Raw genomic sequence first — 24,573 nt, 5'->3', positions numbered from 1 at the left:
TGTACAGTAGAATGTTCCTCCAAAACAATTATTAAATTATTAAAACTTAGAATAATATCACAATTTTTCTTCTATGTTTTAAATAAATTCCCTTTCTTCTAAATAAATTGTAAATGTTTTATGCCTTCGTTTGATCACCACCAATTTTGATAATAAATTTGTATTAAATCATAAACCGAGAAAAATTTAAACATAAAATTTCTGAAAAAAAGAAAGCATTCCATATGGCCTTAATAAAACATATATATAATAATTATAATAATAACAAAAAAAAAAAATATATATATATATATAAAAAAAAAATATATATATATATATATATATTAAGTTGCTTTAGAAATATTGAAACTTAATTTAGCGATTAAAATTGAATCCAGAATTTATTATTAATAATTTAGTAATAACCCGCCAAAATAAAAGTCTGGTTTAACTTTAAAAACAATTGTGAGAGAATTAAAATATTATTGTACGGTAGAATGTTCCTCTAAAAGCAGTATTAAAATGTATGTGTGTGTATATATATATATAAAAACAGAATTTGTTATTATATAAAAGTTGACAACCCACCAAAATAAAAGTCCGGTTTGACAAAGAAATTGTGACAGAATTAAAATATTATTGTACAGTAGAATGTTCCTCTAGAAGTAATATTAAAAATTAATAAAATTAAAAACAGAATTTATTATTAAATAAAAAGTTGACAACCCGCCAAAATAAAAGTCCGGTTTAACTTGAACAAATTGTAACAGAATTAAAATATTATTGTACAGTATAATGTTCCTTTAAAAGCAGTATCGGTACTATACGGTTATCCGGACCACACGTGACCACACCTGACCACACGTGACCACACGTGACCACACCTGACCACACGTGACCACACCTGACCACAAGTGACCACACCTGACCACACCTGACCACACCTGACCACACGTGACCACACCTGACCACACGTGACCACACCTGACCACAACCGCTCTTGGTTGGTCGTAACCCCAGTGACGGGTAGGTTTAGGGGCGGGGTTGGGGTAGGTCATCACATGTGGTCCGGATAACCGTATAGTACCGCAGTATAATTTTTTTTTAATTCAGAACACAGAATTTGGGAAAAAATAAAACGAATTTCATAGGGTTTAAAAAAATATATATATTTTTTTTAAACTTCTGATAAGCAGTATAAGTTTCATGGTTACAGCTAATTAATTACATGTTACTGTAACATAACACACGATGCATGTCACAACATTGAGCTAATTACCATAATGACACGCCCACATTTTCAAATTTAAGCACTGCAATTGGGCAAGGACGTGGAAAGTGAAATGAACTACTATATTATGACTGTTTAAGGACTTATAAGAACCATGAACTGAACATGAGCTCTTTAAAACACATTAATGTCATTTCTGAATATAAAATGAATACCTTCCATGGATCTTCCGCTCGTATATCAGTGAAATCCTCCCCGTATATCGATGACAGCGCCTCGAGCTCATTCTCCTGTTGAAGAGAGTACTCATTCATCCTGCATGATGAGCTCAGCACTCACACACACTCCTCAACACCATCTCCGATCAAAACAATGTAGAAAACATCATAAAACTTCTCATGTGGAGGCATGTAATCATCACAGCCATCGCGTCGCGTGGCAGCGTCACGTCACGCTCGTGCGTCGCTCTGATGACGTGAGCGCGCACGCTGCAGTTCCTCCTCCTGCCGCTGAGCGGCGCTGTTGCTCTTCACAAAATAATATATTTATGTTTCACATTTTTAGTTTTAGTTTCTTTAGTTTTGTGTGTTTTTTTCTTCTTTATTTGCAAAATTGTACTATGTACAATAAACATTTTTTTTGTAACTACATGCCCTGGACACTGTTCTCCATTTTTCTCTGCAGTGTTTAATGAATGATCTGGAGTGTGTATATTAATGACTGGTGTGTCTGTGATCTGAAAGCATTGTTTGATTTTGAATTCATGTGAAATGGTTTTGAAGCAATTGTTTGATTTAGCCAGGAGAGTCAAGTGTTTTGTGAATTTAGTTTGAAAAATTGGTTTTGTGTTTTAGGTTTTGAGAAAATGAGTATTGGTTTCAAGAAATGTGTTTTAGCAATTCAGAAAAACTAAAGATGCACAAAATCGAAGCATTTTTAAATCCAACCTAAAAACTGGTTTTAGTTATTTAGCATTTTTGTACATTTTGTATTTCTATCTGTGTATTTTCTACTTTAATTATTATTTATTTTCTCTTTGTATTTTTAGTGTAAAGTGCCTTGAGAAGCTGCTTTAAAGGCGCTATATAAAATAAAGTTTATTAATTATCATCTTTTGCATTATTGCTCTTCCATGACGAGGATTTTCAGTTTAACACATTTCTACATTTAGTCATTGTGCAAATTGCAGATAATTGTACTTTACTCTTTTGCACACAAGTGCCAAAACACATGCAATTTCAATAAGAAATTCCAATTTGATGTGAACAAGAAACTAATTGTTCAGAGATATTGTTGGGGGGGGGGTGCTGTAAATGAATGTGTTTGTGTGATTATATGACATGTGTTGGTGTTCATCATTATAAAGCTGTGGAATCTGCATCTCCTTCACTCGTGTGTGTGTGTGTGTGTGTGTGTGTGTGTGTGCAGACAGAGCAGAAACCTATTAATAGTCAAACTCTCAAGCAGTGAATATGAAGAAACACCAGAACAGACGCTCATCCTCAATCATGCTGTCTTACAAACACACGTTTACCGCTCGGGATTCTGGGAAATAGAGCCGCATGTTTAATTTTGCATTTACATTTCTTTGTTTTAGATACAATTCACCCACCGTTACGCATTTGCATTCGCATAATATACAAATAAATACACATATTCATAGATTTTGAGTTTTATTTTTAATTGTATTGTATTCTAGTTATTTGATAGATAGATAGATAGATAGATAGATAGATAGATAGATAGATAGATAGATAGATAGATAGATAGATAGATAGATAGATAGATAGATAGATAGATAGATAGATAGATAGATAGATAGATAGATAGATAGATAGATAGATAGATAGATAGATAGATAGAGAAAGCTACATATGTGCTTATTTATTGCAAAAGCTCTTTTAGGTAAATTATCCTCCTATATTTCAAATCTTTTAATTTATTACACTAATAGTTATCGCATCTGGTAATATAAATAAATAAATAAAAGAATAAATAAATATATGTGCTTTTTCTTTTTATGCTCCTTCGGTTTGGAATGAATTACAAAATAAAAGTTCCTAATCTCGATGCACTTCCAAACTTGAGCACTTTTAAATGTCTCTTGCACAATTGTTTCTCTTGATTTGATTTATTTAATTTTGAACGTGTAAATTGTGGTATTTGTCATTTTTGTGATTCTTTTGTGTGAATCTTTATGTGCCGTCTTGGAAGAAGAGATCACAATATCTCAGTGTGATTCTCCTGGTTAAATGAAATTCCTTTGTGAATGTCTGAGTTTGACTCCAGTTCTATTTCAGGTCTAGTTCTGAGTAACCGATGGCGACGAGTTTGGAAAAGCGTCTCAGGATCAGGAAGAGGATTTGACGACTACACATGTTGCCATAGTAAGGGAGAATCTCCTAATGAGGATCGGGATCTCTGAAACACACCAATGGGACGTCCCGTCACACACACTCACACTCACAACACCTGATGAGAACTGTGACCCTAAAAGGAGAGAGCTGAGCCAATCAGAGCGCGGCTACAACCCCAGCTCGGCCAATCAGAGCGCAGGAGAGGGCAGAGGGCCAGGCGTGCGTTACTCTCAGCTGTTAACCACATTTAGGGTTCGAGCCCACATGCCTGAAGCCATTGACATATACAGTATTCATCCTGGAGAGAGCGAGGAGCCTCTAAGATGTTGCTAAAACGAGACCCGGCAAACCCTACTTGACATCTTTAGGCAGCCTGTGTTCGTAAAACGCTGAATAATCACATTTATATCCAGAGACTGCTGACTATCGCCGGCTAAACCTCACGCTGGGTCCCGTCACACACACTGAAGTGTATTAATGCAGGAATTATTTAAACATTCTCCTTCACAAGAACAGTGTGAATGTTTCAAACATCTCTGCTTTTATCCAATACAACAAAAAAAAGTGAAAAGCACTTCAAAAGAGTGACAATGATTTAAATATGATCCCTCTCAAACGGATAAACAAAAGTGTAAATGTTTAAAGCGTTTCCCATGCATGCAACCCTGCAATTTACACAACAAAAAAGTGAAAAGCACTTAAAGAGTGGCAATATTATAAAGCACAAAACATGCACATTACAGTTTTTTTATGTGAATAATCTTTGCACGAGATATGCAAGAAAAAAAGTTGGCTACTGTGTGTCAAATAATAACTATTATTAAAACTATATTATATAAATAATAAAGGCTATATATATTTATATACTGTAGTCAACACTTGAAGTGGATCAAAAAAGTTCATGTATAACTTTGATGAAAGGTTTTGATCCACTTCAAATGTTGACTACTGTATATATATATATATATATATTACTATATTATCATGTCAAATATCTGTTATTACAATACATAATCTGCATTTTCTCACACGTAGATGCCTGGCTCTATTCCTAAGGAAGCCTTTCTTAATTTTAGGGCGCGCTGAGATCAGACTCAGGGGTGGAGGGGGTTATTTTCTGGTTTTCGTTTTTTCTTTGCCTGCTCTTATTTGGGCTTGTGTGAACCCCAGGCCCCGCCCCGGCCCCCAGGAGCCGCTCGTATTTAAAGGCCCTGCTCACCTTCTCTCTCTGTCCCAGTGGAAGCATCAGTCTTGTGATATAACAACTTGGTGAGTCCTGCGAACGTTGACTTCTGCATCCGATGCTTCAGATCTTCTAGACTCTTCTAGACTAGTTAGAATACGAGAACGGATAACAGCGACTTTTGCTGGAGCGGATAATCTTTTAATCTTGATAATCTAAAGTTTGATTTGATAACACATTTCAGTGTTTTTCCCGTGCAACACTGAAGCATCGTCGTAGTGCATGAATGAAACTAGAGAATGACAGCAATGACAGCTGCGACTGGAGAGAGCGAGAAGACTCGGAGCCCTAAATAGAGCGGCTGTTAAACTCCGGCCTTTCTTTGGCATTAGTGAAGTCTTGAGCCGCAGATTTGATTTCAGTAACCCTTCACGGGCAGGACAGAAGAAGCACGTGTTTAGATCAGTGTGTGCATATGTGTGTGTGTGTGTTTGGTGTCTGACTGTGTGATGCTTCTTCCTCAGACCACCCAGAAAACCAACCATGTGCGACGACGAGGAAACTACCGCCCTTGTGTGCGACAACGGCTCTGGCTTGGTCAAGGCCGGGTTTGCCGGAGATGACGCTCCCCGTGCTGTGTTCCCCTCCATCGTTGGAAGACCCCGTCACCAGGTGCAACACTTCTGCACAACCACAATAACACAGAAAACACTCTCATTAATCCATACGACGACACTGACATCATTATATCACACCGGCTCACTGATTACCTTAAGAGTTGCAACACGTTTTTTCAAATGCTGTTTAAATTAATGCATTGTCTAATTAAATATGCAGCTTTACTTAAAGCATTTATCTATAATGCATTATAAAAGTAGTCATAATGTGCATCATAATGCATTACATATTTTCATAAATAACGTTAAAATTCATTACAATATTCAGATTCTTTGTTATATCGCGTTTTTTTAATGCATTACACTTTCTATATTAACTGCGGTTACAATTTTTCATGAGACCATACAATGCATTATAAGGCATAATTAATGCATTATACATTAAAGTGTTAATCAAAAGCATAGTCTAATTAAATATGCATGTAACACTTTACTTAAAGCCTTTATCTATAATGCATTATAAAGGTAGTCATAATGTACATCATAATGCATTGCATAGTTTCATAAATAATGTTAAAATGCATTCAAATATTCACTGATTCCTTATTACATCTGAAATTGGTTGTTTGACGCATTTTAATGCTTTATACTTTCTACTATAATGTATTATAACTGCGGTTACAATGCATTATAAGATGCATTACAAGGCATAATCAATGCATTAAAATACTTTTATAATGCATTATACATTAAAGTGTTAATATGCATTTTCAGATGCATTGCCTAATTAAATATACATTGTGAAAGGCATTATCACTCCACAAATCAGCCGGAAACTAATCATTTTCACCGTGTTATTTAGGCGTAAAATCTTGAGTAATCCGGCTAATGACATATGAACAACCCTTCAGAATATAAATATGAATAAAACTGTAAAGTCTGGAGATTTGTGACTCAAACTCACACTAATAGATCGAGTGCAGTGAAATGAACACGTGTTTTCTTTCCGCTAGCCAAGTTCTGAGAATTTGAAAACGCATGTTAACACATGTATAACGCATTATACAAGTATTTTAACGCGTTCATTATGCACAGTTATGAAAAGCCGAATCGCTCTGAAAACGGACCAGTGCACGTGTGTGTGTGTGTGTGTGTGTGTGTGTGTGACAGACTCACTAAACCTCTGAACTCTCTCGCTCAGGGTGTGATGGTCGGCATGGGTCAGAAGGACAGCTACGTCGGTGATGAGGCTCAGAGCAAGAGAGGTATCCTGACCCTGAAGTATCCCATCGAGCACGGCATCATCACTAACTGGGACGACATGGAGAAGATCTGGCATCACACCTTCTACAATGAGCTGCGTGTGGCCCCTGAGGAGCACCCAACCCTGCTCACTGAGGCCCCACTCAACCCCAAGGCCAACAGGGAGAAGATGACCCAGGTACTGAATACTGATGAGATCCACACACACACACACACACACTCCCTCACGAGGTTCATAACACTGAGTCTCTCCTTTCACAGATCATGTTTGAGACCTTCAACGTTCCCGCCATGTATGTGGCCATCCAGGCTGTGCTGTCCCTGTACGCCTCCGGCCGTACCACTGGTCAGTCACTAACACTCTTCACACACTCCTAGACAACACACACAATGAGACAGATCAGTATTATACACTCTGAGAAAGAAAGGTACAAAAGCTTTTATTGGGATGGTAACCTTTCAAAAGGTTCATCTATATAGCATATTTACCCCTAAAATGTGCATAATAGCATATTAAAGGTGCATATTATTAACAAAAAAAACACATATTAAAACCTATTATAGTATGTTTCGAAAGGTTGTCGCCCCTGTGATGGCTTTTGTACCTTTTTCACATTTCACATCAGAATGTGCTGTTAAAAAAAAAAAAAAAAATCCTGCAGAATCTTATTTTCTGAATCCAGAAGGATCTGATTCGATTCTTAAATCCGATTGCATTGTTTCGCATTGGACTAAGAGATAAAATCCGATTCTCTTTGGTTGTTATTTTTGCAGGAACTTATTGACATACTATTGCAGTTTCATTTATAGCTGATTTAGCCACTTTGTTGTGCGATTTGTCATATTTTTAAAATATGTCTATATAGGTTTAGTTAGTTTAGTACTTTATATAATACTTTTTATATATATTTCAAGTAACAACATCAAGTTTTTTAAATGTTTTAAGTTAACAATAATAACCCTGATTTCCATTAGGATCGTTTCCCAAATTTCAAATTGGAATCCTGTACACATTTCTTAGCATTAATTATTATTTATTTTTTGACTAGGCCTGTGTTATTCATTAAACAAAAATATGTTCTAAGAACGTTTTGTCAACGTTCATGTGAAAACGTTACATTGTATCATTCCTCAAACACTGGGACCGTTACTTTCTCCGGACGTTCTGAAAAAGTAGCAACATTTAAAAACGTGAGAAGAACGTCCAACTGAAACATTTCAGAATCCATGAACGACGTTTTTTAAAAACCAGACAACGTTTGACTGCTAGACTGTTAGACACTGCTGTGTGTGTGTGTGTGTGTGTGTGTGTGTGACCGATGCATCACTGACCTGTCTGATCACGTGTCTGCAGGTATCGTGCTGGACGCTGGTGACGGTGTGACCCACAACGTGCCCGTATATGAGGGTTACGCGCTTCCCCACGCCATCATGCGTCTGGATCTGGCCGGTCGCGATCTGACTGACTATCTCATGAAGATCCTGACTGAGAGAGGCTACTCTTTCGTTACAACCGGTGAGTAGCGCTACTCGCAGCAGCACAGGTGTGCATCAGGTGCGCAAGCCGCGGAGTAACACCCTCCTCAATGCCTCTCCACAGCTGAGCGCGAGATCGTGCGCGACATCAAGGAGAAGCTCTGCTATGTGGCTCTGGACTTCGAGAACGAGATGGCGACCGCAGCCTCCTCTTCCTCCCTGGAGAAGAGCTACGAGTTGCCCGACGGTCAGGTGATCACCATCGGTAACGAGCGCTTCAGGTGCCCCGAGACCCTCTTCCAGCCCTCCTTCATCGGTGCGTCTCATGATCCCGCTGCTCCTCAGGTGTGCTCACCTGTGATGGGCTGACACTCACCTCTCTCTCTCCCTCTCCTCAGGTATGGAGTCTGCTGGCATCCATGAGACCGCTTACAACAGCATCATGAAGTGCGACATTGACATCCGTAAGGATCTGTACGCCAACAACGTGTTGTCCGGTGGTACCACCATGTACCCTGGTATTGCTGACCGCATGCAGAAGGAGATCACTGCTCTGGCTCCCAGCACCATGAAGATCAAGGTGACACACACACACACACACACACACACACACACACACACACACACACACACACACACACATTTAATGCATTAACGAAAGTTTAACCTTCATCCTTTCCTCACACTTTGTAACTCATCTTTCCCTCACGGGTGAACATGACCCGAAGCCCTAAAATTATACTTTTTCTTTTGTCCTGAAAGCTTATTTTATTTCATTTTGATCATATTTTTTAACACACTTTTTTTTATTTACCTTTAAATTACTAGATTTGATCAATAAATAAATAGTAATTTAAGCATTCTTTCAACTTAAATTCAAAATAACTCAATTTCATGCATAACTCTTTTACTTCAGCTGTAAATATCTTACATTGTGGGTCTTTGTCGACCTCTTGTGGAAAAATAATAATATAACATGATATTTCATGACTCTAGATGGGCTTTTTGTTCCTCTGGGTCCTAAACTCGGTGTATCTTAATGCTTTCAGTTACACATGTAGACAATATAGATATTTTTTGGTAAAGTTTTATCATTTTTAGTCTAAATTTTGAGCATTTGTTTTGCATGCGTTTTCCTTTGTGAACTGAAGCATTCCTCGCATTCCATTCATTCCTAATGCAGTCAAATTGACCCGTGAGGGAAGGATTTGTTACTTTTTTAAATTTCAACCACAAAACATGGTTATTCGTAGTTCAAGTGCGACAAAAGTCCGGCTCTTGGATCCAGGATCCATTTCCAAAATGAGTTTCGGGTTAAAACGTCCCGAGGGAAATGCTTTTGAAGTATAGAGAAAGGTATAGTCTACATGCAGAGCTTAACCCCATCTCTCTCTCTCTCTCTCTCTCTCTCTCCAGATCATTGCTCCTCCTGAGCGTAAGTACTCCGTCTGGATCGGTGGCTCCATCCTGGCTTCCCTGTCCACCTTCCAGCAGATGTGGATCACCAAGCAGGAGTACGACGAGGCCGGTCCTTCCATCGTCCACAGGAAGTGCTTCTAAACCAACAACAATCTCTCAGTCTCAGCCGTACATTTGTACTGTCTCTTTTACTGTATATACATGTAATGTTGTAATAAAAACAGATAACTGATAACAGACAGCAGCGTCTTGAGTGATCACTGCCCTGTTTTTGCACCATTGCAATGCATTCAGAAATGATGCAAAGTGGTAAAAGAATCATCACTGTACATGATAATAATTACATGCACCACCATATTTACATAAGTTCTTAAAAGAATATCACAGTGTGTTTCCTAAACTAAAAATATATACACTATAATGCACTGCATGACATCAATAATGCAAAACTAATTCTTAAAAGAATATCACAGTATATTACCTAAACTAAAAATATATATAATGCACTGCATGACATCAATAATGCAAAACTAAGAATATCACAGTGTGTTTCCTAAACTAATATATATATATATATATATATAATGCACTGCATGACATCAATAATGCAAAACTAAGTTCTTAAAAGAATATCACAGTATATTTCCTAAACTAATATATATATATATATATATATATAATGCACTGCATGACATCAATAATGCAAAACTAAGTTCTTAAAAGAATATAACAGTATATTTCCTAAACTAATATATATATGATGCACTGCATGACATCAATAATGCAAAACAAACATTTTTCTTACAAAAAAGTAGCATTATGGTAATATACTAGTGCTGGGCAACGATTACTCTCGATTAATCATCCAAAATAAAACTTTGTGTTTAATATATGTGTGTGTACTGTGTATATATGAATAGATTTTGTATATATATAAGTACACACACATGCATGTATATATTTAAGAAAAATGTGTTATTTATATATACAATATTAATATTTATATATGTATACAGTATATATATGCAAATATGTCTTAAATATATACTTGCATATGTGTGTATTTATATATACACACACAATAATTATACCCAGTACACACACATACACAAACTTTCATTTTGGACGCGATGCGATTAATCGTTGCCTAGCACTATAAAATAGATTTGCAAAGTTTGCAAAAATAACCTTTATTTTTAATCTCCAGCTCCTCGGAAAAAATATGCACTGATATGGACAATTATCTCTCACTAATACAAGCTTTCAGCACTGGCGCTGTTGTTCAGGAAATGCGTGTGATATAATGTTGCACTGTCGCTTTAACATTAACATCTGCTGCGCCATCAATCACGCGTGTCACGCTGCAGGGGGGCGGGGTCATCTGAGAAGAATCAACATGTGACTACCCGCAACCCAATCAGAGTGCAGGAAACGCCTGAGTGACGTAGGCAGGGCGAAATTTGAACGTCTCTTTCCGCGCTGCCGTTGTGAAGACGGGAAATAAAGCGGACACACAGAAACAAACACTCGATTTATATGGCGACATTTAGACTTTTAAAGCCGCGTTATTTGATTTGATAAAATGATGTTTACGCGCAGCACATCCAGGAGACGAAATATGAGATGCGTTTGGTGACTTTGATCGGTTGTTTTTATCGAAATGTGTCGAGGAAAAGTAAACTAGCCATCAGTTTGTTTGTGTGTTCATCACATCCATAACGTTCATTTTGCTTGTTTTTAACCGTAAAGCAGAATTTTAGTCTATTTTCCTCATATTTCGAGTCGTTTTAACGGTTTTTAGACGTCGTTATGAAGGTTTTGGAGAGAAATGTGGTTCGTCTGGCAGTCGTTCAGCATCTTCGGTCCGTTTATGGGATCAAAATTAAGAACTGGAATAAAAACAGAAACAAGCAGACATCAGCGAACACGGTGAGTTTATAAAACCTCTGATTTCATTATAGAAACGCTAGACAAACAGTTTTCTTACAGGAATGTGATTCACGAAATGCTGTAACGTTACTTTTGTCACATTTATTAATAATAAACAGGAATAAAAACAATATTTTATTGGACAATTATTGAAATGATCTGCAACCAGACTTGTGTATTTATTGTTATTATTAATGGTCAATATTCAGTAGTTGAAATTGGTTTGTTTAATGTTTTTCTATCTGGTTCAGAGAATCTAAAGTCACCAACTGGTTGATCAACTTCCTGTTCACGTGGTAATAAAGAGATGAATCAACACATCTTAAAGGGACAGTTCATCCAAAAAAAATTAAAATTCTTTCATAATTTACTCGCACTCAAGTTGTTCCAAACCTGTATGGGTTTCTGTCTTCTGTTGAACACAAAATAAGATATTTTAAAGAATATTTTTAACTAGACATATGACGTCACCCATTGACTTACATGGTGTTTTTCTTCCTATAATGGAAGTCAGTGGGTGCCGTCAACTGTATGGTAATGTAAAGTTAAGACAATTTTTTTTTTTTGGGTGAACTATAACTTTAAACAAAAACATGTGTTTCCAAGATAAAACAAAAATCACCCAGTTCATTAGTGTTTTGTTGCAGCAACACATTTACAGTGCAAAACACCTATTGTGTGTGTGTGTGTGTGTGTGTGTGTGTGATGGGTTGCATTTGAAAAATAAATAAATGAATTGGCTTTCTCAAATGCACCATGTATGGCCTTTGACCTCAGCATCCTTTCTTCATGTTGAGAATACCTATTTCATAAGATATTTCTATCACATTTGGCTGTTAAATCATAGAAAGAAATGTGATTAATTCCATTATAACAGTCACTGGACTCTTATGCGTTTGACTCTGGCCTCGTGAGAGTAATTTGTGGACCTGTCTTCATGCCAGCTGTAAATGAAGGGGAAGTGCTGCTGATTTTCAAACACACAGAGCTTCACTTGTTCATGTTCTCCATCATCACCTGAACAGATCCTCCTTGTGTTTCTAGGTGAGGGTGTTTGGCGTGGCGCTCGAGGGTTTGCCACACTGTCATGTGTTGGACTACGGAGACGTACCCTGGTGAGACTGAGAGACTAACATTTACTCTTGCACACAGATGCTTTTTAATATTTGCAATATTTGTAAGAGCTTAATGCTGAGGGCTGTGTGATAGACCATTCATGAGATTAGGGGTTTCTATCACTCTGTCCTCATTTTGGAGTGAACGATGCCTGTAAGTGCAGGTCTCAACCCTCAACGGCACCATTTATCACATACTTGCGATGTCTTTTGAGGCAAGCGATCTGCACACCGCACCCACTGCGATCTCTTGGTGTGAGTGGCTTTAAATTAGACATGCATGATTGATCTTCAAGGTGAAGTTGTCTTCAGTTCAGCCGTGGGTTGCACTCAAATACAGTACGCTTGCAGGGTTTTACTGCGGTAAGACTGTGTGTGGAATGTGGTTAGGCAGTGGACCATGCAGTAAAAGGAAACATGAAAAAAGCTAAATATGCCTAATAAAAGTATTTTATATTATATTTATTTGCCCTATAAATATATTTTATAGATTTATACATATATTTTATACATTTCCGTATAAAATTATAGTACATTTTATTTTTATTCATTTTGAGTTAACACGTTTTATCTATTTCTCATATATTTTATTATTTTTTTTATTTGCCCTATATTTTATTAGAATTTTTATTTAATTATTTTGTTTTGCCCTATGTTGTAGTTTTATTTATTTGCCAAATATTTCCCTATAAAATTATAGTAAAATGTTAATTATTTTTTCCCCATTTCACTATATTTTATTATTATTATTTTACATTATAAAAAATTGTGCCGTTTCTCTATTTTTTAGTATTCTTTTATTACTTTGTTTATTTTTATTATTGATTTATATTTATTTGCCCTATATTTCCCTATAAAATTATAGTAAAATATAATTTATTTGCCCTATATTTCATTATTTATTTACGTTTTTTTATATTTCCATATATACATTTTTTTATTGTTATTGTATATTTAATTATTATTTAAATGTTTTTGCTCTATATTTCCTTATTTATGTATTTTATTTATTTGCCCTATATTTTATTATTTTATTTAATTGTATTATATATGTTTAATTATTTATTGTCCTGTTTTATTGTGTGTATTTTGCCCTGTATGTGTATGTCGAGTTCATGTGTCTCGCTGTCTCTCAGCTTTATAGTCGACGCTTGTACGTGTCTCATGGATCATCTGGACACGGAGGGCCTGTTCAGAAAGTCCGGTTCTGTTGTGCGGGTCAAGAGCCTCCGGGTGAGTGACTGACCTTTACTGTACTTCACTCCAGACACTGTTGATGGTGTTCTCACACAGCGGGTGTGTTGTCCTGTGACCCCGCAGGCCAAGCTGGACCAGGGCGAGGACGGTCTTCCCACGGCTCTCCCGCTGGACATCGCTGGCCTCCTCAAGCAGTTCTTCCGGGAGCTTCCCGAGCCGGTTCTGACCGCAGACCTGCACAGCGGGTTCCTGAAGGCCCAGGAGCTGCCCTCGGAGGAGGAGAGGACCTCGGCCACGCTCCTGCTGTCCTGTGTGCTGCCCGACAGGAATCTAAACACACTACGCTACTTCTTCAGCTTCCTGAAGACCGTCTCTCAGCGGTACGCCGTTCGTCTTGAATCTCTTGTTATGCTAATTAATAGGGTTGCGGTTGATCGTGATTCGGCAGGCGTGTGATTTGCGGATTAACTGCTAAATTTAACCATCATAGAGTGAAAGTTTAGAATTTGGACATGTTTTGTCTTGCCAATTTATTATTCAAACAATTTTAAACGCAGAAAAAATGACCCGTCTCGGCAAGTGTTCTGTCATCAGTGAACAGTTGAGGAAGAAACCAGATGTGTGTCAGTTTATTCGGTCTTAAATTCGGTCATTAATGTTAATAAAACAGCTAAATACAGTTTTAACAAAGATGAAACTATTTAATTTATACAGTGAACAAAATGAATTTTACATTTAGGCTTAATTATTCATTTCTGTACCTGAATATTACTGTTTGATTTTGTAACTTTATTTAGTATTCATCTTTGCTTGTAATTTGTGTATTTGTTCTTATTTTATTACTGACTGTTCACTTTTTAATAAGGTTTGAACATTATCAGTTACGCTGATCCAAAAGGAAAAACATCCGTTCTGTGGCTCAAAAACCGTAAATGATCCGAACCGTGAATTGTGTGATCCGTTCCACCAGTACTAATCCATGACTTCCTTCTGAATGGCAGGTTCTTTTCAGAGGTCCTTTTGTGTTTACATGCATGTAAAGTGTGTGTGTGTGTGTTGCTCCTTCATTTCAGATGTGCTGAGAATAAGATGGACAGCAGTAATCTCTCGGTCATCTTTGCCCCGAATCTCTTCCACTGTGGTGACGGAGGAGAAAAGATGAGCAGCAACACGGAGAAGAGGCTCAAGCATCAGGCGGCGGCTCTGCAGTGTCTCATAGACAACGCTCAACACCTGGGTATGTGCGCGCCTTCACTTATACACTATAGTATTAATCCATACCTAACATACTCACTCACTCAGTCATGTCAATCAGGGCTTCTTAAACTTTTTAGTTTTAAGTCTGCTGGACTCATTAATATAAAATATATACTTATTTAGGCTACTTGAATTTTTTTTTTACACATTCATCTCTCTTTAGTGTGTAATGTTGCAGTTTGATCATGAATAAAGCTCTAGTTCTTCTCTATCAGTGTCAGTGTTTCTGAACTCCTGAAACGCCTCCATTTTATCTTGAGATCTTCCGGGAACGAACACGTCACAATATTCCTCATTTACATAATTAATGCGCAGAATAAAGGGGCGGGGCCTGGTTGAGTTAGTTAGTAGTGTGTTAAACTGGTGGTTATGGAAAGGGGCGGGACATTTCCCAAACACACTCGAAGCGCTCGACCAATCACAACACACTGCTCCAGCCGACCAATCAGAGCACAGTGTGCTTTTCAGAAGGAGGGGCTTCGTAGAGACAGGAACTAAACAGAGCGTTACTGACACCAATTCCAGTTTGGGAAACCCTGATGTAATGAAATGTAATTAAAGCTTTGACACATGTGTTCAGTTAATCCAGTAAAAAACATCGTGTGGGAGAACAGTGAGGCTAACCCTGCTGTTGTTCACAGGCGCGGTTCCTCAGTTCCTGATGGAGAAGGTTCCAGCCATGCTGGGCTGTGATGCTGCTGTGTTCTCTCCAGCGTCAGTGTCTCTAGAGGAGAGTAACGCTCACTCAGACCTGAAGAAAAGCAACAGACGCAGTTTAGGAGGTAAGAAACGTGTCTAAAGGCTCATTCCATCAGGTTCATCACATGACTGCTTTGAAGGGAAGTGGATACGGCTAATAACAGGGTTCGCACAAGTAGTTTTCGCTTAAAGTGCTTGAATTTGACTTTTTGAAATTTAAGTTTGGGAAAACTCTTGAAAACAGCCATATTTCTGAAAAAGTGCTTGGATTATTGGAAGACAATAGGCTATATTAGAAAATAATGTTTAATTTTACTCATAAAACTTCTTTTTACACCCATCTGATATAGATAGAGCCATTTAGCCTAGCTATGAGCGTGATATTGCTCATAATTATTCAAGTGTATGATACCGCTTTAATTCTTCAGGTTTATTATATTTAAGGGAGAAAAAATCAGTTTGAATGGTTAAAGTTTCCACAGCCATTGCATGTGCTGCACTTTATTTGTACCATTTTGTTTTATTTTTATTTATCTATTTACCTTTTTTATAATTTGAAACATAAGACATTGTTTAATAAGTGAGATCTCTGACTGTTGTCCTTGAAAACTAAAAAAGTGGTGCTTTAAAAGTCCTGGAATTTCACTTCACAGTCTCTGTATGAACCCTGTAATGATTATTTGAAGGCATATAATCTGATTTTTTTTTTAGTTGAGTGGGTTTGTTTTGTATTCCAGATGTGGTTAATGGAGCTCTGAATAGGTTTAAAAGTAGTAGAACGCCAACAAATACCCCTCAGTCTGATGGAGCAGGTGGGTAAACGTCCTCATCAGATCCGCTCGGGGGTTTCTCATCTTCACTTCGTACATGTAATGAGCACGTGCTTTGAGTTTGAGTTGGCTTTATGTGTGCACACTTTCATGTAGATGTTCTGTTTGCATTATGGCACGGCATGGATGATATACAGCATAATGTTTGTCTTTTGGCACTTGTGAGAATATGTTCCCTCTACTTTTGGCTAACCCTTGTGTGTCAATTAAAAAAAAAAGTTATGTCCTACGAACAAAAATGTCCTAAAAGCTGAAGCTTAGGAGCACAGACTTTAAGTTTGGTCTCATTTTTAAAGAAGACCCCCTTGTAAAAAATAAAATAAAAATTTAAGTAAAATTTAATAACAATATTTTATATAAAATATATATATTTTGAGACATGTTGAACTCTGAAACTGCTAGAAAATCAAAGCCATAAATCTAAATAACTTGTGTTCCAAATTTGAGGTTGATATCTCAAAAAATGAGCTTTCAGTGAGTGTGCTCGGGCACAGTTCCAGATTTCCCCATTAGAGGCAGCAAAACTCCACTGGGGACACACAGGTTGGATTTAGGATTTGCAGGAGTTTTTCTCTCTCAATTATTACACAAACACACAATTATAGCTGCATAATTTATCCAGTTGGCTCTATAATATGCAGAAGCAGAAAACCGGAATAAAGCGAGTATTTGCTTTATAGGCCAAACCTGAGAAAATGGCACCATCTGGTAAAAAATAAATAGTACAAATAAAAATTTTGAAGCCTTGCCAAATTCTGAAAACCTATTAACAAAGATTATCATTTTATAGTTAAATGGCCCCGGGATTAAAAAATTGAAGTTTCAATGGGGACGTTTTTGTCCCAAAGGTACCTGAGTCCAATATAGATTCTTTTTTTTTTAAGGAAATTGGGGTGATATAGTAAAATTCCAATAAAAATTGTTGGCATTAACACAGACAAAATTATTTAAAAAAAAAAACTAAAATGTCCATAAGGTCGCACAAGGGTTAAATGATTTCTGCTCTATTCTCAGTCGCTTGCGCACATCTTTGCTTGTCAATCTGACACTTTTGGCTCCAGCTTAATTTCCTTGTATTGATTCTCTAGCCTGAGCACGAATGGAAGAATAACAGGAATCTCCTTCAGGAACTCGAGTGCTTTTGAGTGAATTCAAGTCTTTTTCCTTCAGTGTTCTCCATGGCCACTCCCGTCATCATAACTCCAAACTCCAAGCGTAAGCTTCCGCTGGACTCGGCACACACTCATGGCTTCTCCAACAAGAAACGCAGGTCCATCAAGAAGAACCTCGGCCTGGAGCTGTTCCCGAGCGCTCTGTTTGGAGGATCGTCTACACCTGGATCAGGTGAGCCTCACGCCACATTAGGGCTGTCAAATAAAAATACGAATTTCGAATATTAACACGCTGTCACTTGCATCTTGCTTTCCTGTGTTCACAAGTTTCAGTCCTTTCAGTGTAAAAGTCTCCTCTACCGACTGACTCAGTGTTTGCCGCCATCTACTGGAGAAATAATGTCTGTAACTTCTGCTGCTGTTTACAGTCAGGGACTATTTTTTCCAGCGGAAGGAAGGCTTTCAGTGATTTTACTTCATGAAAGTTGCATAGATGCATATTTTTCGGCTTTAATATTTGTATTGTGTGGTGACCGTTTTATAAAAGCAATAATGTGCTTGAGGCTAGAGCTGAATCGGGAGTCAGTCGTGCCTAACAACGCCCTTCAGGACTTGTTCACCACACAGCACAGCCTCTCCTACCTCATTGCGGACTCATTTATCTGTGTTGTTCTCTCAGCGCACAGTGCGGCGGGGGCTCTGGACTCGTCTCGCAGTGGTCTACTGTCTTCTGTGGGCAGAAACTCTCGTCTGTCCTGCAGTTCTGCCCGCAGGAAGAGCCGGCGACGCAGAGATCGCAGTGTCAGCAGGTACAACACACACTCATCTTTCTAGGGATTATCAGGGTTCGTACAAGCTGCTTAAAGTACTTCAATTCTTGAAAACAGCCACATCTATGAAGAGGTACTTAAAGTGCTTGACTTATTTAAATACTATATATGTGACCCTGGACCACAAAACCAGTCACATGGGTCAATTCTTTAAAATTGAGATTTATAGATCATATAACGCTGAATAAATAATCTGTCCAATGATGTGTGGTTTGTTATGATAGGACAATATTTGTCTGAGACACAACTATTGTAAATCTGGAATCTGAGGATGCAGAAAAATGATCTGCAGACATTCAGAACGACCATTTAACGATAAGAAAATTGCATTACAAATTGTGATATTATTCTAGTGTAAATCATCTGTTCTCTATGTGAATATACAGTAAAGTGTAATTTATTCCTGTGATCAAAGCTGAATGTTCAGCATCATTACTCCAGTCTTCAGTGTCACATGATCCTTCACAAATCACTCTAATATGAGGATTTGATGATCAAGAAACATTTATCAGTGTTGAAGACAGCTTCATATTTCAGTGAAATTTTACTGTCACTTTTGATAGATTTAATGCATCCTTAATGAATAAGTATCAATTTTGTTTTATTTGTTTTAAATCTTACCTCAGTATCTCCTGAGGCCACAAGAGGGCGCATTGAGCAAAATATTAATGCGTCATATTAAATAGTTTATTCTAAGCAATGAAATGAGAGAAGTGAAGTGTGTGTAATGCTCACTGTGATTGGTCCTCTTGTTGTGTTCAGAGCTGAATCGGGGAAGGCCGGCTGTTTCTCTCCCAGAGCCGTGAAGAAAGAGCCTGTGAGGAAATCCCTGCGCCTGCGCTTCAGTCTGGGCAAATCCAGCCGCGAGTCTGTAAGTTCAGAAACATCATCTCTGTCAACATCCACCAGAGACTGAACAGTCCACCGATCTTTTCTGCGCAACCCTGATTTGCATGCTTATAATGTGCATCTAATGTTTATGTATTTAATACATATTAATGGGTGAGTAATTAGCACTTGGTTAACAGAATTAAGGACTTTTGTTATGCCATGTTGATGGGTGAGTTTGGCTCCATCTAGTGGCGGTGTAATGTTGGTACATGCTGCTATTAATGATGCAATAATCACATTATTTTACTGTCTTGGTTTGAGGGTTTTACTCATGCATGGTTTTGCATTTTATGGGAAAAAAATAAGCAAGTCTTCTGAGCTGGAATATGATTGATCTGGTGATTTATAGTGTTTAAGCGTTCAAGAGAATGATGGTTTTACCCGTGGCTAAGTGTTATGACACTATGATGATGGATGTAATGTGATTGTTCGTTCTAATATTTGTGTTGTCATTGTCAATGACTTGCTTAATATTGCACATGTTGTAGCATTGTGACTTTAGGAGATTAAATATCTTTATGATTTTATTTAAGAACCTGATATTACTAAAAATATTTGTAGAGTAATAAAATGTTTTAAGAGGAAACAAATATTAATATTATAACAATTTTTTTTATTTTTCTAATTAAAATGTATCCTTGTGGTTTTGGGTTATTCCTTGCCATTACTGACATGGTCATTATTTTATGCATGCATATGCTCAAATAAAAAAAGATGTTTGACCAGAAATCAGCATTTTTTTTCTTCCAGTTAAGCATTATCATAATTCAACACTGACATGATGACTCAAACAATCACAAACCAAAGAGAGTAAAAAGAAGCTGCCTCTATTTCAACAGAACCTCATTACACATTCACAACTGGGGCCAAAGAGGTCAGAGGTCATAGGTTGGCGCCTTGCAACACAAGAGAGCTGTACTGGTTTTCACTTCACCAAGGAGTTGAGTCCGACTGTTTTGAAGAAGAGCCCATCGAAAGGTCAGTATTTTGGGTTTGTTTAATATTTAGAGCTTTTTCCTACACGCATGCAGATTTGAAAATCAATATTGACCCTATTCTGATCTTATGATTCATCAGTGCATGTCATGCCAAAGAAAAAACTAATCTGAAACTAACTTTTCTGCGGGCGTCATCCAGTCGAGAGACACTTCACAGCATCTGTTGCACATGGATAGTCACATCAGTCTGCATTATTATTATTATTATTATTATTATTGAATGTCGTGTTTTATTTGTCAGTGCATCAGAATTCAGAAGAAAAATTGGATGCAAAAGTGTTTTCATGTTAATCTTAAAGATGCAGGCTCTTATTTCTCATGCTTTATTTCTACTACTTGCTTTAAGTCTCTTCTGTTCACTAAAGCTGCATTTATCTGATCAAAAATACAGTAAAACAGTGAAATATTATTGTAATGTAAATCATCTGTTCTCTATGTGAATATATAGTAAAGTGTAATTTATTCCTGTGAATGTTCAGCATCATTACTCCAGTCTTCAGTGTCACATGATCCTTCAGAAATCACTCTAATATGAGGATTTGATGCTCGAGAAACATTTATGATTATTATCAGTGATGAAAATTTTCAGATTTTTGTGGAAACTGATTCATTTTTCAGGATTCTTTGATGAATATTAAAGTTCTAAAGAACAGTGTTTATTTGAAATAGAATCTTTTGTAACATTATAAATGTCTTTAACTTTATCAATTTAATGCATCCTTGATAAATCAGAATATAATTGTTTTATTTGTTTGTTTAAATCTTACCTCATTTTTGAATGATGTATGACTGTTTCCACATAGATATAAAGCAGCACAACTGTTTAACATTGATAATAATCATAAATGTTTCTCGAGCATCAAATCTTCATATTAGAGTGATTTCTGAAGGATCATGTGACACTGAAGACTGGAGTAATGATTGATTTGATCACAGGAATAAATTACATGTTACTATATATTCACATTAAGGCTTTCAAAATGCCTGAAACTAAATTAGAATTTTTTTTTCTTAAATATGAATAAATACAAATGATATTATAGAAGGCATAATTTCAGTTAGGAGGAAACCGGCCACAAGAGGGCGCAATGAGCCAAATAATGCATCGTATTAAACTCTTTATTCAAAGCGATGAAATTACATTACTGAAATAAAAACTGCATAACATTTAAACAGACAAATATAATGTCGTAAATTGCATGAACAATTTTATGAACAAAAAAAAAAAAGCATTATGTACTTATGCATAGTTTAGTACTAAATTTTAAATTTTAGGTAACACTTTTTTACAGTGTCACTGTTATGTTACATGTAGTTAGTGTAGTAAACGCTATAGATTATGCATAAGTACATGTAAAATAAAGTGTAATTTTAATTCACATAGAAAAGTTATTTTAAATGATTACAATATTTCTATATCTATAATATCTAATAAATGCAGGCTTGGTGCAGAAGAGACTCTTTTAAAAGCGGTGTATAATTTGAGTTTTCTATCGTCCACGTTTGATTGACAGGCTCCAAGTTTCTCAGCAAATCGGAGGATGACCTCTTGACCCCTCGGTGTGAATCAATAAACCACAGGAGCTCGTGGAGTCGAGACACTCCTGATGTCGGCCTGACTTTCCCGACGGATTCGTTCTTGGAGACTAAACCTCCGACGGTCAACGACGTTCCCAAGATCCTGTGCGGCGAGGAGTCGTTCAGCGAAGACCGATCCGGATCGACTCTAATGAAAATCAAACAAGCGTTCGGTGAGTCTGGCAGTGACCTTCACAGCATCATCAAACAGCAGGACCACGGCAACCCGGGGTCAAACTCCTCGGAAACCTCACAGAAATCAACGTCCGAGGATCACAATGTGACGTTCGGACAGATCGAGATCGCTCCCATGTCTCCTCTACATATCGACAGCGCTCTGTTTGATAGTGGAACGACGCGGTTTGGTGAAACCAGTCTGAACGAGTCTCTCTGGCTTGAAAACGAAAGCAAGGATTTCTTAAAAGAAGAACGATGTTCTGCAGAATGCAGTCAATTAATCGACGCTTTAGACATACAAAGTCCGGTCGCTTTCAGACTGGACTCTTCCAATAGGATCCAATCAACTCCATACGGATCAAGAACGCAAACCAACACCGACACGTCGTCACTGGGAAATGAGATGATTGATAAACATCCCGTTGAAACATGTGACATGACGACATGTTCTCACATTTTCAGACCGGACACTAGAGTCCAATCAACGCCACACGGATCAAGAACGCAAACCAACACCGGAAAGGAGACTGATAACATTCCCAGTGGCGCTGAAACTCGCCGGATGAAAGTGGCCGAGCAGATTAAACGGTTCAACATGATGACGTTGGATTCGCCCAAAGCTAAAGCGATCCGATCTCCTATGAAGTTCCAGCGCACGCCGGTTCGACAGTCCGTGAGGCGCTTAAACTCTCTGGTCGGGAGCCGGAAAGAGGTCCGGATGGGTTGGTGTGCCGCCGCGACTCAGATGAAGGCCGTGAGTTTAGAAAGCGCGTTGCATTCGACGTTTGCTAAACCCAAACCTCCAGTTCCTCCGAAGAAAACGAAGGTTGAACACGCGACGCTGGAAGACGTCACCAATAAGACGCCAAAGACAAAACGCGACAAGAATGGCGCAAAAGAACATCCCAAGTCTGTTCTGCTCGGAGTGTCTGACAACGAGACCAATCGCTACCGAGGTTCACCCAGAAACCCTCTGGCCGAGGTCAAACTGCTGTCAGCGCTGAAACCCATCGATATATAAGAGATATCGTTAGAGGAGGAGTTTCCTGATAATTCACTAATTTACTCTCCGCCTCGTCATCCGAGATGTTCATGTGTTTCTTTCTTCAGTGGAAAAGAAATGAAGGTTTCTGAGGAAAACACTCCAGGATGTTCCTCCATATAGTGTCTTCAATGGGGTCCAACGGGTCGAAGGTCCAGATGTGAGTTTCAGTGCAGCTTCAAAGTCTCGACACGATCCAGCCGAGGAATAAGAGTCTCATCTAGACACACCAGCGGACATTTTACAACTAAATAAACATTTATATACTTTTATAACCACTAATGCTGGTCTTGCACTCGCTGTGATGCGACACACATTACGTAATCAGGTTGAAAGGTCAAGCGTGCGTAGGCGTAAGAACCGACCCAGTGTTACTAAGCAGACGTGCAAAGACTGAGACAAACACCGTTTAATAAATAAAAATAAAAAAGGTAAAATGTCGGATGATTTTGAAGTTGGAGGAGAAAATGAGATGGAGAAAATCCTACATTTTCCGCGTGACCTTTCACCCTGATTACGTAATGCGTGAAGTAGTGGACGTGCAAGACCAGCTTTAGTGGTTATAAAAGTATATAAATGTTTATTTAGTTGTAAAATGTCCGCTGGTGTGTCTAGATGAGACTCTTATTCCTCAGCTGGATCGTGTCGAGACTTTGAAGCTGCACTGAAACTCACATCTGGACCTTCGACCCGTTGGACCCCATTGAAGACACTATATGGAGGAAAGTTTTCCTCAAAGTTCTTAGACTGAAGAAAGAAAGACATGAACATCTTGGACGTGGCGGAGAGTAAATTATCAGGAAATTTTAATTCTAAAATGATCTACTCCTTTAAATGCTTTTTCCTGCGGATGCTTGTGAACTCATATATTCAGGGGTCTTAACTTATTTTACTGTCGTGAGCTTTCATCGTTTTACAGGTGAATGCGGCGATCAGTGATTTTACTTAATTTTTACATCATTCCATTCTCAGTTTGGATTTCAGGTTCGCTTCGTTTAGTTTGAAAGCCAAACTCAAATGCATGTCAGAGCCATCCTGTAATTTTATATCGCGAACTGAAACCCACGATTGCACTCTTGAAGTACACTGATCTTGTTTGAGTGTTTGCTGTAAGTGAAAAGACGAGTCTGTGAAAGTGAGAATACATCATAAATGTGTTTAGAGTGAAAACGGATGCTTGTGAATTAGATTGGAATTGGTAGGTTTGGGGACGGTGTCTTATATTTACCTTTATTTATATATTGTAAGGCCTTAAAGACAACATTCATGGTGCAACAAATGTATGCTATGTTAAGCAGTATTATGGTCGTATGTGATATCCTCAATGCTGTTGTTTTTCACTTGTTTGTGAACATGTTTTGCATGAAGTTGTCAAACTAAACTGTTTAACTGA

The 24,573-nt window shown here is 37.7% G+C and overlaps 3 protein-coding genes across 6 annotated transcripts in view; 2 read left to right on the top strand and 1 right to left on the bottom strand.

Annotated features, from left to right (window-relative positions):
• Window positions 1-1,723, bottom strand: part of eif2ak4 (eukaryotic translation initiation factor 2 alpha kinase 4) — a 57,101-nt gene extending 55,378 nt beyond the window's left edge. For all 3 annotated transcript variants that reach the window (XM_081348046.1, XM_081348047.1, XM_081348048.1), the window contains exon 1: window positions 1,426-1,723. In XM_081348046.1, the coding sequence (XP_081204172.1) occupies window positions 1,426-1,524 (99 nt within the window). In that variant the 5' untranslated portion in view covers window positions 1,525-1,723. The remainder of the gene's footprint in view (window positions 1-1,425) is intronic.
• A 3,007-nt stretch (window positions 1,724-4,730) lies between these two features.
• Window positions 4,731-9,764, top strand: actc1b (actin alpha cardiac muscle 1b). Its single transcript, XM_081347792.1, has 8 exons — window positions 4,731-4,836; window positions 5,275-5,422; window positions 6,569-6,808; window positions 6,892-6,976; window positions 7,985-8,146; window positions 8,231-8,422; window positions 8,505-8,686; window positions 9,523-9,764. The coding sequence occupies exons 2-8, from the start codon at window positions 5,294-5,296 to the stop codon at window positions 9,664-9,666; spliced, it is 1,134 nt and encodes a 377-aa protein (XP_081203918.1). The 5' UTR covers window positions 4,731-4,836; window positions 5,275-5,293; the 3' UTR covers window positions 9,667-9,764.
• Window positions 9,765-11,006: 1,242 nt separating this feature from the next.
• On the top strand, window positions 11,007-24,573 carry arhgap11a (Rho GTPase activating protein 11A). 2 transcript variants are annotated; one of them, XM_081394424.1, is made up of 13 exons: window positions 11,007-11,454; window positions 12,499-12,569; window positions 13,706-13,802; window positions 13,890-14,146; window positions 14,840-15,003; window positions 15,665-15,805; window positions 16,460-16,534; window positions 17,723-17,896; window positions 18,344-18,473; window positions 19,257-19,365; window positions 20,225-20,363; window positions 21,898-23,179; window positions 23,968-24,573. In XM_081394424.1, exons 1-12 carry the CDS (start codon window positions 11,335-11,337, stop codon window positions 23,157-23,159), a joined length of 2,739 nt encoding a protein of 912 aa, XP_081250550.1. In that variant the 5' UTR covers window positions 11,007-11,334; the 3' UTR covers window positions 23,160-23,179; window positions 23,968-24,573. The 2 variants fall into 2 exon arrangements, with proteins under 2 accessions (XP_081250550.1, XP_081250549.1); XM_081394423.1 differs by having other exon boundaries at window positions 21,898-24,572.

Source organism: Scardinius erythrophthalmus (genome assembly GCF_964197995.2).
Source record: "Scardinius erythrophthalmus genome assembly, chromosome: 19".
Classification (NCBI taxonomy): Eukaryota; Metazoa; Chordata; class Actinopteri; order Cypriniformes; family Leuciscidae; genus Scardinius; species Scardinius erythrophthalmus.
The sequence above is the reverse complement of the archived record's forward strand: the minus strand, read 5'-3'. Positions and strand labels throughout refer to the sequence as shown.